The sequence below is a fragment of the Notothenia rossii genome (assembly GCF_949606895.1).
Source record: "Notothenia rossii genome assembly, chromosome: 1".
Taxonomy (NCBI): Eukaryota; Metazoa; Chordata; class Actinopteri; order Perciformes; family Nototheniidae; genus Notothenia; species Notothenia rossii.
Genome location: NC_136912.1, coordinates 95,503,544 through 95,516,160, shown reverse-complemented (window position 1 = coordinate 95,516,160; position 12,617 = coordinate 95,503,544). Strand labels below are relative to the sequence as shown.

Below are 12,617 nucleotides of genomic sequence, written 5' to 3'. Positions count from 1 at the left end.
GAAAGTACAGGTATTTTAGTTCAACATGTAAGAAGTAGAAAGTACAGGTATTTGAGTTCAACATGTAAGAAGTAGAAAGTACAGGTATTTGTGTTCAACATGTAAGAAGTAGAAAGTACAGGTATTTGTGTTCAACATGTAAGAAGTAGAAAGTACAGGTATTTGTGTTCAACATGTAAGAAGTAGAAAGTACAGGTATTTGAGTTCAACATGTAAGAAGTAGAAAGTACAGGTATTTGTGTTCAACATGTAAGAAGTAGAAAGTACAGGTATTTGAGTTCAACATGTAAGAAGTAGAAAGTACATGTATTTGAGTTCAACATGTAAGAAGTAGAAAGTACAGGTATTTGTGTTCAACATGTAAGAAGTAGAAAGTACAGGTATTTGTGTTCAACATGTGAGAAGTAGAAAGTAAAAAGTCCTCAGAAAAATAAGCAGTGGAGTAAAGTACTGATACCTGAAACATGTACTGAAGTACAGAAACAAAGTATTTGTACTTCAATACTTCCCACCTCTGAAAATCAACCACCTTGTGTTGAACTGGTTCAATTAGTTTACGCTTTTATTAAACATCAGGAGTGTCTCTAGAAAGATATAATCTGAGTTCTGTGTCTCTGATGTTGTTTATAAGATATATCAATTCTCTTGAGAACATGACACTCGTAAACAACAACGTGATGTAAACAACAACGAGACGTTGGAGCTCCGTGAAAACAGAGCTGTCTCTGCCGTCTGGCGTTTGATGCTCAGATCTCTGGAGGAGTTCTTCAGCTTCTGAGGAACAGAAAGATTGTTTTCTGATCACGTTAACATTTTACGGGGAAAATCTGGGCGCACGCTGAGAGTGAGAAGGAACAGTGTTGACCAAAATGATTGAGATTAGGATTTTTGCCTCAATTAAGCCCTCCAACATTCCTCTTATATTTAACTGTGGAATAAAAGAGGGATCTTTCACACTTTATTTAAGTGAGTGTCTTCAAACTAAATCTAAAAGCCCTTTACTTGAATTTAAATTAATATATGTATTTAATTTAAGTTGTGCAGCGTCTGTGAGAGTATCGTTTATACGGATGATTTCATTGCTTAATTGAGTTTCTTCTTCTTCTGTATAAATAAAGGCTGCTGCTGAATCCTGCATGACCACACACACACACACACACACACACACACACACACACACACACACACACACACACACACACACACACACACACACACACACACACACACACACACACACACACACACACACACACACACACACACACACACACACACACACACACACACACACACACACACACACACATTCTGTAATGTCCCTCTAACACAGATACCTCCTGCTGTCCAACACACACAGACGCTGTGAGAATAAAGTGTGTGTGTGTGTGTGTGTGTGTGTGTGTGTGTGTGTGTGTGTGTGTGTGTGTGTGTGTGTGTGTGTCTGGAGGAATGTCCTCTCAGCAGCTGATAGGACGACTGCACGATGTTTGAATCTTTTGGAAATAGTTCTCTAAAAGTAGAGCGTCTCCGTCTGAGGACTCTTTTAGACCGTCTGCATGGGCGGGGGGGGGGGGGACGCTTTATTTATCGCGAGGAAAATTAGTTTTTAAAAGTTACTTCATATCAGATGGAAATAAAGCAAAGAAATGGAATAAAAGAAAAGGCATCAGATGTGATATGTGTGATGCACTCAGAGCAGATTCCCCTGACCTCCAAAAGGCAGGCTTTCTGGAACTCCTTCTAGTCTCAGTATAAACACACCAACACACGCAGATAGCATGACTTTAAGGGTTTTCTGTTATGTCTTTTTCAACATAACATTTGCGAGCTAGTTCAAGCAGTCAACTCGAGCACCAATGATACTTTTACACGTGACGCACCTCGTCCCTCAACCAACCAAAACCCTTCTCCTAAACTTGGGATCTGTATTTCATAATTCTGTGTTTAACTAAACGTTCAATACCTGATAGGCCTGATTCAGTGGGCGGAGCCTCCAAAAGGCACTCACTGTACACAGAAGATGTATTTTTGTGTTATTTTTTCCCCCTTCATATTGTGTCCGTCACGTTTTCCTCTTCCCTTTTTGTGAATGTGTTTCACGGGAAAGGAGACTTAAAGGTGGGGTAGGTAATTTTGGAGAAAGCAGTTCGAGTGCGCTAGAATTTGAAAATACATAACCGCCACTTCCTTCAGACTTCCTCACGGAGCCCCTCCTCCAACACACACGAACGCGCACAGGACCAATGAGGGCACGAGATAAGTTTGTGCACAGATGGAAGGCTGACAGGCAGGTAGGCCATCCAGTTACTTTAGCCGGGCCGCGTCTATGGCTAGAAAGGATCCGTCTAGTATAAAACTCTCGCGAGAGTTTGCAAGTCACGTGGCTGAATGTTTACGTTTGGCAGGCAGCCTTTCAGTTACGGTCGTTAACATCAGTGGGCCACAGCAAATGATCGTGAAAAGCTAAACTATCTATTAATTATGTAAATGACAGGGAGTGTAATTGTTGAAATAGGGTGTTAGCGGTCTTGCTGTTCAAAGAAGAATGACAACACTGTAGATAAGATCACCAACACTATGGTTTATTTTTTATTCACTGGCAAGTCAACGTTGTCGCAGTAAAAGTCCCAAAATAGCTCCTGGTGCAATAAAATGTTCCCTTTCAGTGTTTTACTATTATCCTGCTGCATTAATGTGTATGTTGCATCATGTTACTGCTGTAGGTGTGTTTCCGAGCCGCTCCAACGAGAGTTACAACGAGAACGTGACGTCATATTTACACAAGACGGATCCTTTCTAGCCATAACCGTTTAGATTGAACCACTTCCGCATTACGCAAGGATCGACGTATCTCTACGCGATAGCGTCATAGACAGGCACACCCGCGAAATCTGAATCTGACAAGCAAAATACCGTCCTTATAAAAACTGCATAATATACAATATAATAGTGCTTCTTTGTCAATATGACTGACGACCACACTTATGCAGTGCTGAGGAAATATTAATCCATCATTTGGGCCGGCTCAGATGATTGGTCGTGCTTTTTACAGCACCACGGCTTCCACAGAGGACATTTTTTTATGGATTTGTTGTCAAAGCACTTCAGATATTCATTGCTATCGGGATGTTAAGAGCATTCCATGGAATATAACAACAAGCGTATCTCGAGCCGGTTTCTCAAACTTACCCACCCCACCTTTAAGGGTTAGGGTAAACTAATTTAATAACGGCTGATTTGTTATATATCTGATGTCGGTGAATAAACGGAGATCGGCTCAAAACACAACGCGAGATAGTTATCTGTATAGGGGTAACTTTTTTAATCTGTGCAAAACTATATACTGCTTCTTTAAAACATCTCAAGAGACATGTGAGGAGCTCTCCTGTTATAATACTAGACAATATATTGCACAATAGAGACATCTAATGAGGGTTTAACATACTGTTGTTTGAGAGTATTACACTAAACTACAAGCAGAGAAAAACCTGGTGAAACACCAGAAGTAAAGAGAAACACACATCGTCTCCATCTCTGTGTTTCTGCAGATGTGAGGAAACAATGGAGGTCGGAGTTTGGCACGTCCTGTTTAGGAAGCTTTCTTCACAACATGCACATAAAACAGCAGAAACCTGCAGACTGCAGAGCGGCGGCATTATGGGAACACACACACACACACACACACACACACACACACACACACACACACACACACACACACACACACACACACACACACACACACACACACACACACACACACACACACACACACACACACACACACACACACACACCAGGGCATGATTTTAACCCCATACTATTTGCAATAATCCCATCAAACAGAAAGAAAGCTGCAGATCTGAGCGCAGAGCCATGACATACTGTGGCTGTGGCTCAGTGGATAGAGTGCTGGACTTGGAATCAGGGGGTAGCAAGTTCGAGTCCCACTGCAGTCTGCATGTCGTTGTGTCCCTGAGACACTTCGCCCCAAACTGCTCCTGTGGGGATTGCCCACAGTACTGAATGCATGTAACTCACTGTAATGTAATGATGTAGAGAAATATCAAGGCCACAAGTTGTTGTTTTGTTTTAAATTGGAAGTTTTGTAAACGTGCACCCTCCCACAAAAAGGTGTAGCCGTTAAAGAAGCATGTCAGAATGCTTCAACATGGCAAAACATAAAGTGATGGCTTTGGAAATAGACTTAGAGATAACGGCTGGTGAGAATAAATGGTACTGACGGCAGAAGTCTTTCTGTGAGGAAATGTGCATTTTAAAAAGGGAGGCATGTTTTAACCCCTGACTGACAGGGCTTCAACACGCGGCAAAGAAGCATCAAAGCCATTCATAATAAGAGCCTTAGTCGCAGGTACACTTCAAAAAAATTTAGATTATTTCTCGGGCAAACTGGATTTTAAAAAGGGAGGGGTGACGGTGACTTCCAGAAGAAACATACTACCTATACGAGTGACAGCAGATCGAGATATGGCATGTTTTAAACCCCCCAGTCTTCAGAATAAATGCATAAAACAAAAAGTAACCCGCAGAATATTGAAGGGCTGCAACACGACGCACATAAATATCAAAGCGGTTAATAAGAGCTTTAAATCCAGCAAAACATCCAAAATATTGGAAATCTGGCCTTCAGAGTGAGGAGTGACTGCCAGCATGTTGTCGCTCAGAGAGAGACACATGAAACACACAGAGACACCAGATAGTGGCATGCCCCCCCCCCCCTCCCCTGTAAAAGACAAAAAGAGCCATCATAATGAAAGCACTGGGGGAAGCAAAACCTCAGCGGGAGAATGATGCACAATAATTGAATTTGGCAGCTTAGTGCAGGGCGGCTGCCTGTTGCATAACAGAGCTAATAGAGGGGGGGGGGGGGAGACACGTGGGAACAGCCTCTGTTCTGCAGCTTTGTCTGCCCCCCCTCCCATCAGATGCCTCACATATCATCATCATTCCTCAGGGACAAAAAGCCAGAGCAAAACGGAGCTGATGTGCCGGCGGCCGCATGACCCACGGCCTTTAAACGCACCATCAGTTGAAAAGGGCTGATCGAGTTTTTGGTTGTAGGTTCATATTTATTTGTTATTTATTCTTCATTGATTTTCTATTCCTATTTTCTTTAATTATTTTTTATTCATTTGTTATTCTCATTTTATTGTTTTATTAGTTTTTAACTAAAATTGTATTCACATTTCTTAAATTTGTATTCCTATTTTTCTATTCATTTAATTCATTTTTTAATTGCTATTTTATTCACTCCTGTCTTTTGCGTTGTTTTTAAGTGTTTTATCAATTGCAGAGTTCTGTGTTATTTGTTCATCATTACCTGGGAATGGAGGGGGGGGGGGGGTAGTATGGATTGTGAGTGAGTGCTGTATAAATAAAGTTGATTGAACACATGAAGTTCTGTTGCATTGCAGACTGACGGCTGCTCGTTGCCTAATTTGGCCAGATCATCGCTCTGTGTTTTGGGTTTAAAGAGTTCTGAAGTGTGACGACGATCTGAGGAGAGAAGAGTTCAGATCTCTGGGTTTAAAGGGGCCCTATTCTAGAGACTCTTTAAAGTAGAGACACTACATACTGATATACACCTGAACATCAGCAGGAGAGGACTCTTTAAAGTAGAGACACTACATACTGATATACACCTGAACATCAGCAGGAGAGGACTCTTTAAAGTAGAGACACTACATACTGATATACACCTGAACATCAGCAGGAGAGGACTCTTTAAAGTAGAGACACTACATACTGATATACACCTGAACATCAGCAGGAGAGGACTCTTTAAAGTAGAGACACTACATACTGATATACACCTGAACATCAGCAGGAGAGGACTCTTTAAAGTAGAGGCACTACATACTGATATACACCTGAACATCAGCAGGAGAGGACTCTTTAAAGTTGAGACACTACATACTGATATACACCTGAACATCAGCAGGAGAGGACTCTTTAAAGTAGAGGCACTACATACTGATATACACCTGAACATCAGCAGGAGAGGACTCTTTAAAGTAGAGACACCACATACTGATATACACCTGAACATCAGCAGGAGAGGACTCTTTAAAGTAGAGACACTACATACTGATATACACCTGAACATCAGCAGGAGAGGACTCTTTAAAGTAGAGACACTACATACTGATATACACCTGAACATCAGCAGGAGAGAACTCTTTAAAGTAGAGACACTACATACTGATATACACCTGAACATCAGCAGGAGAGGACTCTTTAAAGTAGAGACACTACATACTGATATACACCTGGACATCAGCAGGAGAGGACTCTTTAAATTAGAGACACTACATACTGATATACACCTGAACATCAGCAGGAGAGGACTCTTTAAAGTAGAGACACCACATACTGATATACACCTGAACATCAGCAGGAGAGGACTCTTTAAAGTAGAGACACTACATACTGATATACACCTGAACATCAGCAGGAGAGGACTCTTTAAAGTAGAGACACTACATACTGATATACACCTGAACATCAGCAGGAGAGGACTCTTTAAAGTAGAGACACTACATACTGATATACACCTGAACATCAGCAGGAGAGGACTCTTTAAAGTAGAGACACTACATACTGATATACAGCTGAAACCTTTTAGAGGAATAAAGTGTATAAACAGAAAAGTGTCCTTAAAGTATTAGAAGTACTTAATCCTCTATGACTTTTTGTTTTGTGACTAAAGCTAGGGAAATACTCAAATAAAGTACAGCAAATGTGTACTTGAGTATACTTCTTGAGTGAATGTACGTGCTCAGAACATCATACTGATTTAAAGCCTGACCCTCACCATGCTAATAGAACCAGAAGTCCTTAAACTATCCGCCTGTTTATTCCCCTTTAAAGCAGAGCAGCTGACAGGGGAAACTCTGAAGAATGCGTCGTAGTTCCAGTGCAGACGTTTAAACTCCAACTCCCAGAATTCCCCTGTGAAAGAATGTGAGGAATGCTGGCCGGGCCGCTGGGAGAGAAGCGAGGATGTGAAACGACTCAGAGACTACTTTCTGTGAGACACGCTCAACGACAGCAGCAGATAATACCCCCCCCCCCCCCTCAGGGTGATTAGCCATTGTGCTTTGAGCTGATAACACTTTCACAACATCTGACAGGTTTCTGCTTTTCTGCACGGCTAAAGAATGTTCTGTGCATTTCGTTCTGCTGCTGCACTGACTTCTGGGTAATCGGGGGCCAGAGGAATGTCTCCTGTCACCACCTGATGCTGACGCTGCAATAAATCCGTCTCTGAAAACACGCCGCGCAAACAACCAGGTGTCAATAAAGAGAATAAAACATGTAGCATTGTTAGCTTCAATCAGACGCTTCCCTGTCAGCTGTTCTGCTTTAAAGAGTCCTCTCCAGCTGATGTTCAGGTGTATATCAGTATGTAGTGTCTCTACTTTAAAGAGTTCTCTCCTGCTGATGTTCAGGTGTATATCAGTATGTAGTGTCTCTACTTTAAAGAGTTCTCTCCTGCTGATGTTCAGGTGTATATCAGTATGTAGTGTCTCTACTTTAAAGAGTCCTCTCCTGCTGATGTTCAGGTGTATATCAGTATGTAGTGTCTCTACTTTAAAGAGTCCTCTCCTGCTGATGTTCAGGTGTATATCAGTATGTAGTGTCTCTACTTTAAAGAGTCCTCTCCAGCTGATGTTCAGGTGTATATCAGTATGTAGTGTCTCTACTTTAAAGAGTTCTCTCCTGCTGATGTTCAGGTGTATATCAGTATGTAGTGTCTCTACTTTAAAGAGTCCTCTCCTGCTGATGTTCAGGTGTATATCAGTATGTAGTGTCTCTACTTTAAAGAGTCCTCTCCTGCTGATGTTCAGGTGTATATCAGTATGTAGTGTCTCTACTTTAAAGAGTCCTCTCCTGCTGATGTTCAGGTGTATATCAGTTTAGTGTCTCTACTTTAAAGAGTCCTCTCCTGCTAATGTTCAGGTGTATATCAGTATGTAGTGTCTCTACTTTAAAGAGTCCTCTCCTGCTGATGTTCAGGTGTATATCAGTATGTAGTGTCTCTACTTTAAAGAGTCCTCTCCTGCTGATGTTCAGGTGTATATCAGTATGTAGTGTCTCTACTTTAAAGAGTCCTCTCCTGCTGATGTTCAGGTGTATATCAGTATGTAGTGTCTCTACTTTAAAGAGTCCTCTCCTGCTGATGTTCAGGTGTATATCAGTATGTAGTATCTCTACTTTAAAGAGTCCTTTCAAACATACTTTTACTCTATACTTTCAATCCACATGTTATGCACTAACTGAGTACTGTTACTCACATAGTAAAGTACACATTGGAGGTATTTGTACTTTACTCAAGTCTTTTCTTTCATGTACTGTAATACATTTAAGAGGTAAATATTATATTTTTAACTACAGTACAACTTTGAAGGTTAATATCTTCATGAAGTAAAGTGAGGATTCGTCTGTCGTGATTTCATTTACTTTTAATACTTTGGGTTCATTTTCAACACTATGCATACATACTTACTTCTTCTTAGGCAATGAAGTGTATTCCCACAGCAGAAGTACTTTAAAGTCTGAATACTTCTTCGTCCACTGATGAGGGTCCCTTCCCCTCTCTGTGTCTCAGCTCATGAACCCACCGCAGAGCAGAGCTGCTGTCAGTCTCTACAGGGACTTTTTTAAAGTTTTAAAGCGCGAGCAGGGCGTTTACATCCCGTGTTGCATGGGAACACTTCGGAGGGGGGGGGGGGACCATCATGTCACATTGAAAATAGTGCCCCAAAACAAACAGAAACTTCCAACAGGATTTAACCCTTCGTGTGTGAGTGTGTGCTCTCCGACCTGCAGCATACTTCAAATACTTTCCTGATTATACACATACTTAAGTAACATTAAAGTACTTTAAAGTGTGGTAGTACTCTTACTACATGAAGTGGTGAGTGTACTCTGATCACTCAGCAGTAAGTGGATCTGGATCCGGAGTGCACAGCAGGAGGGTTTGGGCTCAACAAACAGATTTGACTGGTGAATTGTTTTGATATTAACACGGGAACCTCTTCAGATCTGAGTCTCTCTAACCGCCCGAAACACAACAAAGACTTGAAAGACTTGTGTACTCCCCGACCGGCAGCATACTTCAAATACTTTAAGGACCTTTTTACAGATTATGAACATACTATTACTCAAGAGTTCCCTGTGTGTAGGCTATCAGTACTTTTACTGCTACTTCCATTATTGATTATACAAGTTTTAGGGATCTGTTTGCAGACACATTGAAGGGTTTTGGTTGAGGTGTGTAGAGCTTGAGTGTGTGGGCTAAATAAACACATCTTACTGTTGAATGATTGAGATGTTGGCAGAGAACCTCTTGAGGAGGAGAGCTGCCAGACCTCAGAGTCACACAGAAGGGAAATGAAGCCAGAAAACACAACGAAACAAACCATATACTCCTTTATGGTGACTGTGACCTAACCGGCATGTGTGTGTGGGTAGTCCCCGGCAAGCTGCAGCATACTTTAAATACTTTAAAGATATTTGACTGAGTGTGTACATACTTTTACACTCGCGTTGGTAAACTATGAGTACTTGTACTGCAGTAAATGCTCTGAATACTTTGATTTTAGGTTCCCTTTGGCAGGAACATTTAGGGTTCTTTGGGTAAGGAGTGTTCGGGCTCAAATAGACTGATTTTACATTTGAATTGTTGAGATATTAACACAGGAAGCCCTTCAGGATCGGAGCTGCCGGACCCCATCATGTCTTTGCTTCAGTACTGAGTCACATTGAAGGGAAATGCAGCCTGAAAAACACACACACTGCTCCCCTCTGTGCTGCCTCTCCTCCTGCTTTAAACGGTGTGTGTGTGTGTGTGTGTGTGTGTGTGTGTGTGTGTGTGTGTGTGTGTGTGTGTGTGTGTGTGTGTGTTCCCAGGCCTGCAGCATACTTTAAATACTTTAAGGACCTTTTACTGAGTATGAAGACTTTTACTCAAGTACAATAAGAGCACTTTAAAGTATGCTAGGCTATCAGTACTTTTACTGCAGTTACTGCTCTGAATACTTGTTAGGATCACTTTAACAATGAAGGTACCTGGAAGCTTTGAGTGTTTAGATAAATAAACACATTTGACTGTTGAATTATTGAGATATTAACATGGGAGCCCCTTCAGGAGGAGAGCAGACCCCATCATGTCCTGTCTCCAGGACTGAGTCACATTAAAAGGAAACACTGCCCTTAACTTTGATTCAAACCTTCGTGTGTGTGTGTGTGTGTGTGTGTGTGTGTGTGTGTGTGTGTGTGTGTGTGTGTGTGTGTGTGTGTGTGTGTGTGTGTGTGTGTGTGTGTGTGTGTAGTCCCCGACCTGCAGCATACTCCACATACTTTAAGGACCTTTGTACAGATTATGCACATACTATAGGCTATCAGTACTTTCACTGCAGTTAATACTTTTTAGGATCCTGTCTCCAGTACTGAGTCACATTCAAGGGAATAACAGCGGTGTGTGTGAGAGTGTGTGAGAGTGTGTATGAGTGTGTCTTCCCAGGCCTGAAGCATACTTGAAATACTTTAAGGACCATTTACTGAGTATGAAAACTTTTACTCAAGTACAGTAAGAGCACTTTAAAGTATGCTAGGCAGTACTTAATGCTCTGAATACTTGTTAGGATCACTTTTACAATGAAGGTACCTGGAAGCTTTGAGTGTTTCGATAAATAAACACATTTGACTGTTGAGTTATTGAGATTTTAGTTTAGGACCCCCTTCAGGAGGAGAGCTGCCAGACCTCAGAGAACCAACAGCACAACAAAACAAACACACAACTTCAGGAGGAGAGCTGACAGATTGATCATGTCGTGTCTCCAGCACTGAGTCACATTCAAGTGGGAATAACAGCCTGAAAACGGGTTTTAACGGTGTGTGAGTGTGTGAGTGTGTAGTCCCCGAACTGCAGCATACTTCAAATACTTTAAGGACCTTTTTACAGATTATGCACATACAATGAATCACTGTGTGGTACGCTATCATACTATTACTGCAGTAGGATCCTGTCTCCAGTACTGAGTCAGAGTCAAGGGGGAATAACAGCCTGAAAAAGGGTTTAAACTGTGTGTGAGAGTGTGTGAGAGTGTGTGTGTGTGTGTGTGTGTGTGAGTGTGTGTGTGTGTGTGTGTGTGTGTTCCCGTGTTCCCGGGCCTGCAGCAGTTACCTGTCTCTGGGGTCGATCCATGAAGTCTGCCGGGTGTTGTGGTCGATGAAGAACAGCCTCCCGTCCCAGTCCCGGGCTTCCTCCCAGCCGGCGGGCAGCGGCAGCTCCTCCCCCAGCCGTCCGGAGCTCAGCCTCGGCATCGCGACGCGCCTCGACCCGCTGCCCTGCGTCCGATCCCGGGGAGAGAAGAGGAGCCGCTCACTGCATCACTTCCAGGAATCCGGAGGGGTAAAAAAGTCCTTTCCTCCTCTGCTGCTTCTAAATCCCTCTGGAGGAACATCCACCGCGGCTCTGAGACTGTTTCGCCCCCGGAGAAAGAGTGTGTTTTTCTGTCTCACGGTGCTCGTCGGTCCTCCATGTCCTCCATACTTCATTCCTCCGTGTCCATATTCGGGAGGAGTGCATTTACATAACCGGGGAGACGCACCGAGGGCGGGCCAATGGGAAGCACTCAGAGGGGGGACTGAGTTAAAGTTATTTTAAAAGTTTACTAAGTTTTGTTTTAGGATTTACTTCAACAACCTGTGGACTCACACTACTTTATCTTATGATTTATTTAACTTTTTTTAACTTTTAACTTTTAGACTGTAGTTTTTTTGTGTTATAATTGGTTGTGTACTCTTTAAATGTAAAGCACTTAAACATATAGTATTATTTGTTTTTTTAAATATTTCCATTAACTTTATCAAATATATTATTATTTTAACAACAACCTGTAGATTCACACATTTTATTTATTGATTTAATTTAACTTTTATTGTTTTTTTGTTTGTTTTCATTGGTTGTGTACTCTTTTAATTTTGTAAACCACTTAATTGTATTGAATTAAAGTAATAAAAATGACAAAAATACCAATTATTTGGATTAATTAAATACAGAATAATTTGTATTTTTTAATCTTTCCATGAACTTTATCAAAACTATTATATCACATATTTTTTTGTTGGATTTATTAATCATCAACTTTTATTAAGTTGACGTAATAAAAATGTCAAAAATACCAATAATTTGATGTTACTTCAACAATGTTAAACAGCAACCTGTGGATTTACAAAACTTGTATTTTGTTGATTTTCTAATGTTTTGTTCACTTTTCTCTTAGGGCCCTTCTTATTTCTCTAATTTCCCCTCCTCGACTCCTCCGCTCGGATCTCCTGTGGGGGGCACAAGACACGAGGATAGGAGTTAGAGAAATGAGAAAGGCCCAGAGTTTGAAAACCTATGAACAACTTTTTGAACACACACACACACACACACACACACACACACACACACACACACACACACACACACACACACACACACACACACACACACACACACACACACACACACACACACACACACACACACACACACACACACACACACACACACACACACACACACACACACAACCTCT

General features: G+C 41.6%; 2 protein-coding genes across 3 annotated transcripts in view; both read right to left on the bottom strand.

Moving 5' to 3' along the window:
• wwc3 (WWC family member 3) overlaps positions 1–11,823 on the bottom strand; it is a 46,455-nt gene extending 34,632 nt beyond the window's left edge. Inside the window, exon 1 of one of the 2 annotated variants that reach the window (XM_079664974.1) lies at positions 11,216–11,823. In XM_079664974.1, coding sequence (XP_079521100.1) covers positions 11,216–11,355 — 140 coding nt within the window. In that variant the 5' untranslated portion in view covers positions 11,356–11,823. The remainder of the gene's footprint in view (positions 1–11,215) is intronic. The other variant, XM_079664975.1, reaches the window with a different exon arrangement.
• Positions 11,824–12,302: 479 nt separating this feature from the next.
• The window catches only part of kiaa1614 (KIAA1614 ortholog), a gene marked incomplete at its 3' end in the record, with an annotated part of 3,258 nt that continues 2,943 nt past the window's right edge, over positions 12,303–12,617 (bottom strand). Inside the window, exon 5 of the mRNA XM_079651097.1 lies at positions 12,303–12,369. Coding sequence (XP_079507223.1) covers positions 12,303–12,369 — 67 coding nt within the window. The remainder of the gene's footprint in view (positions 12,370–12,617) is intronic.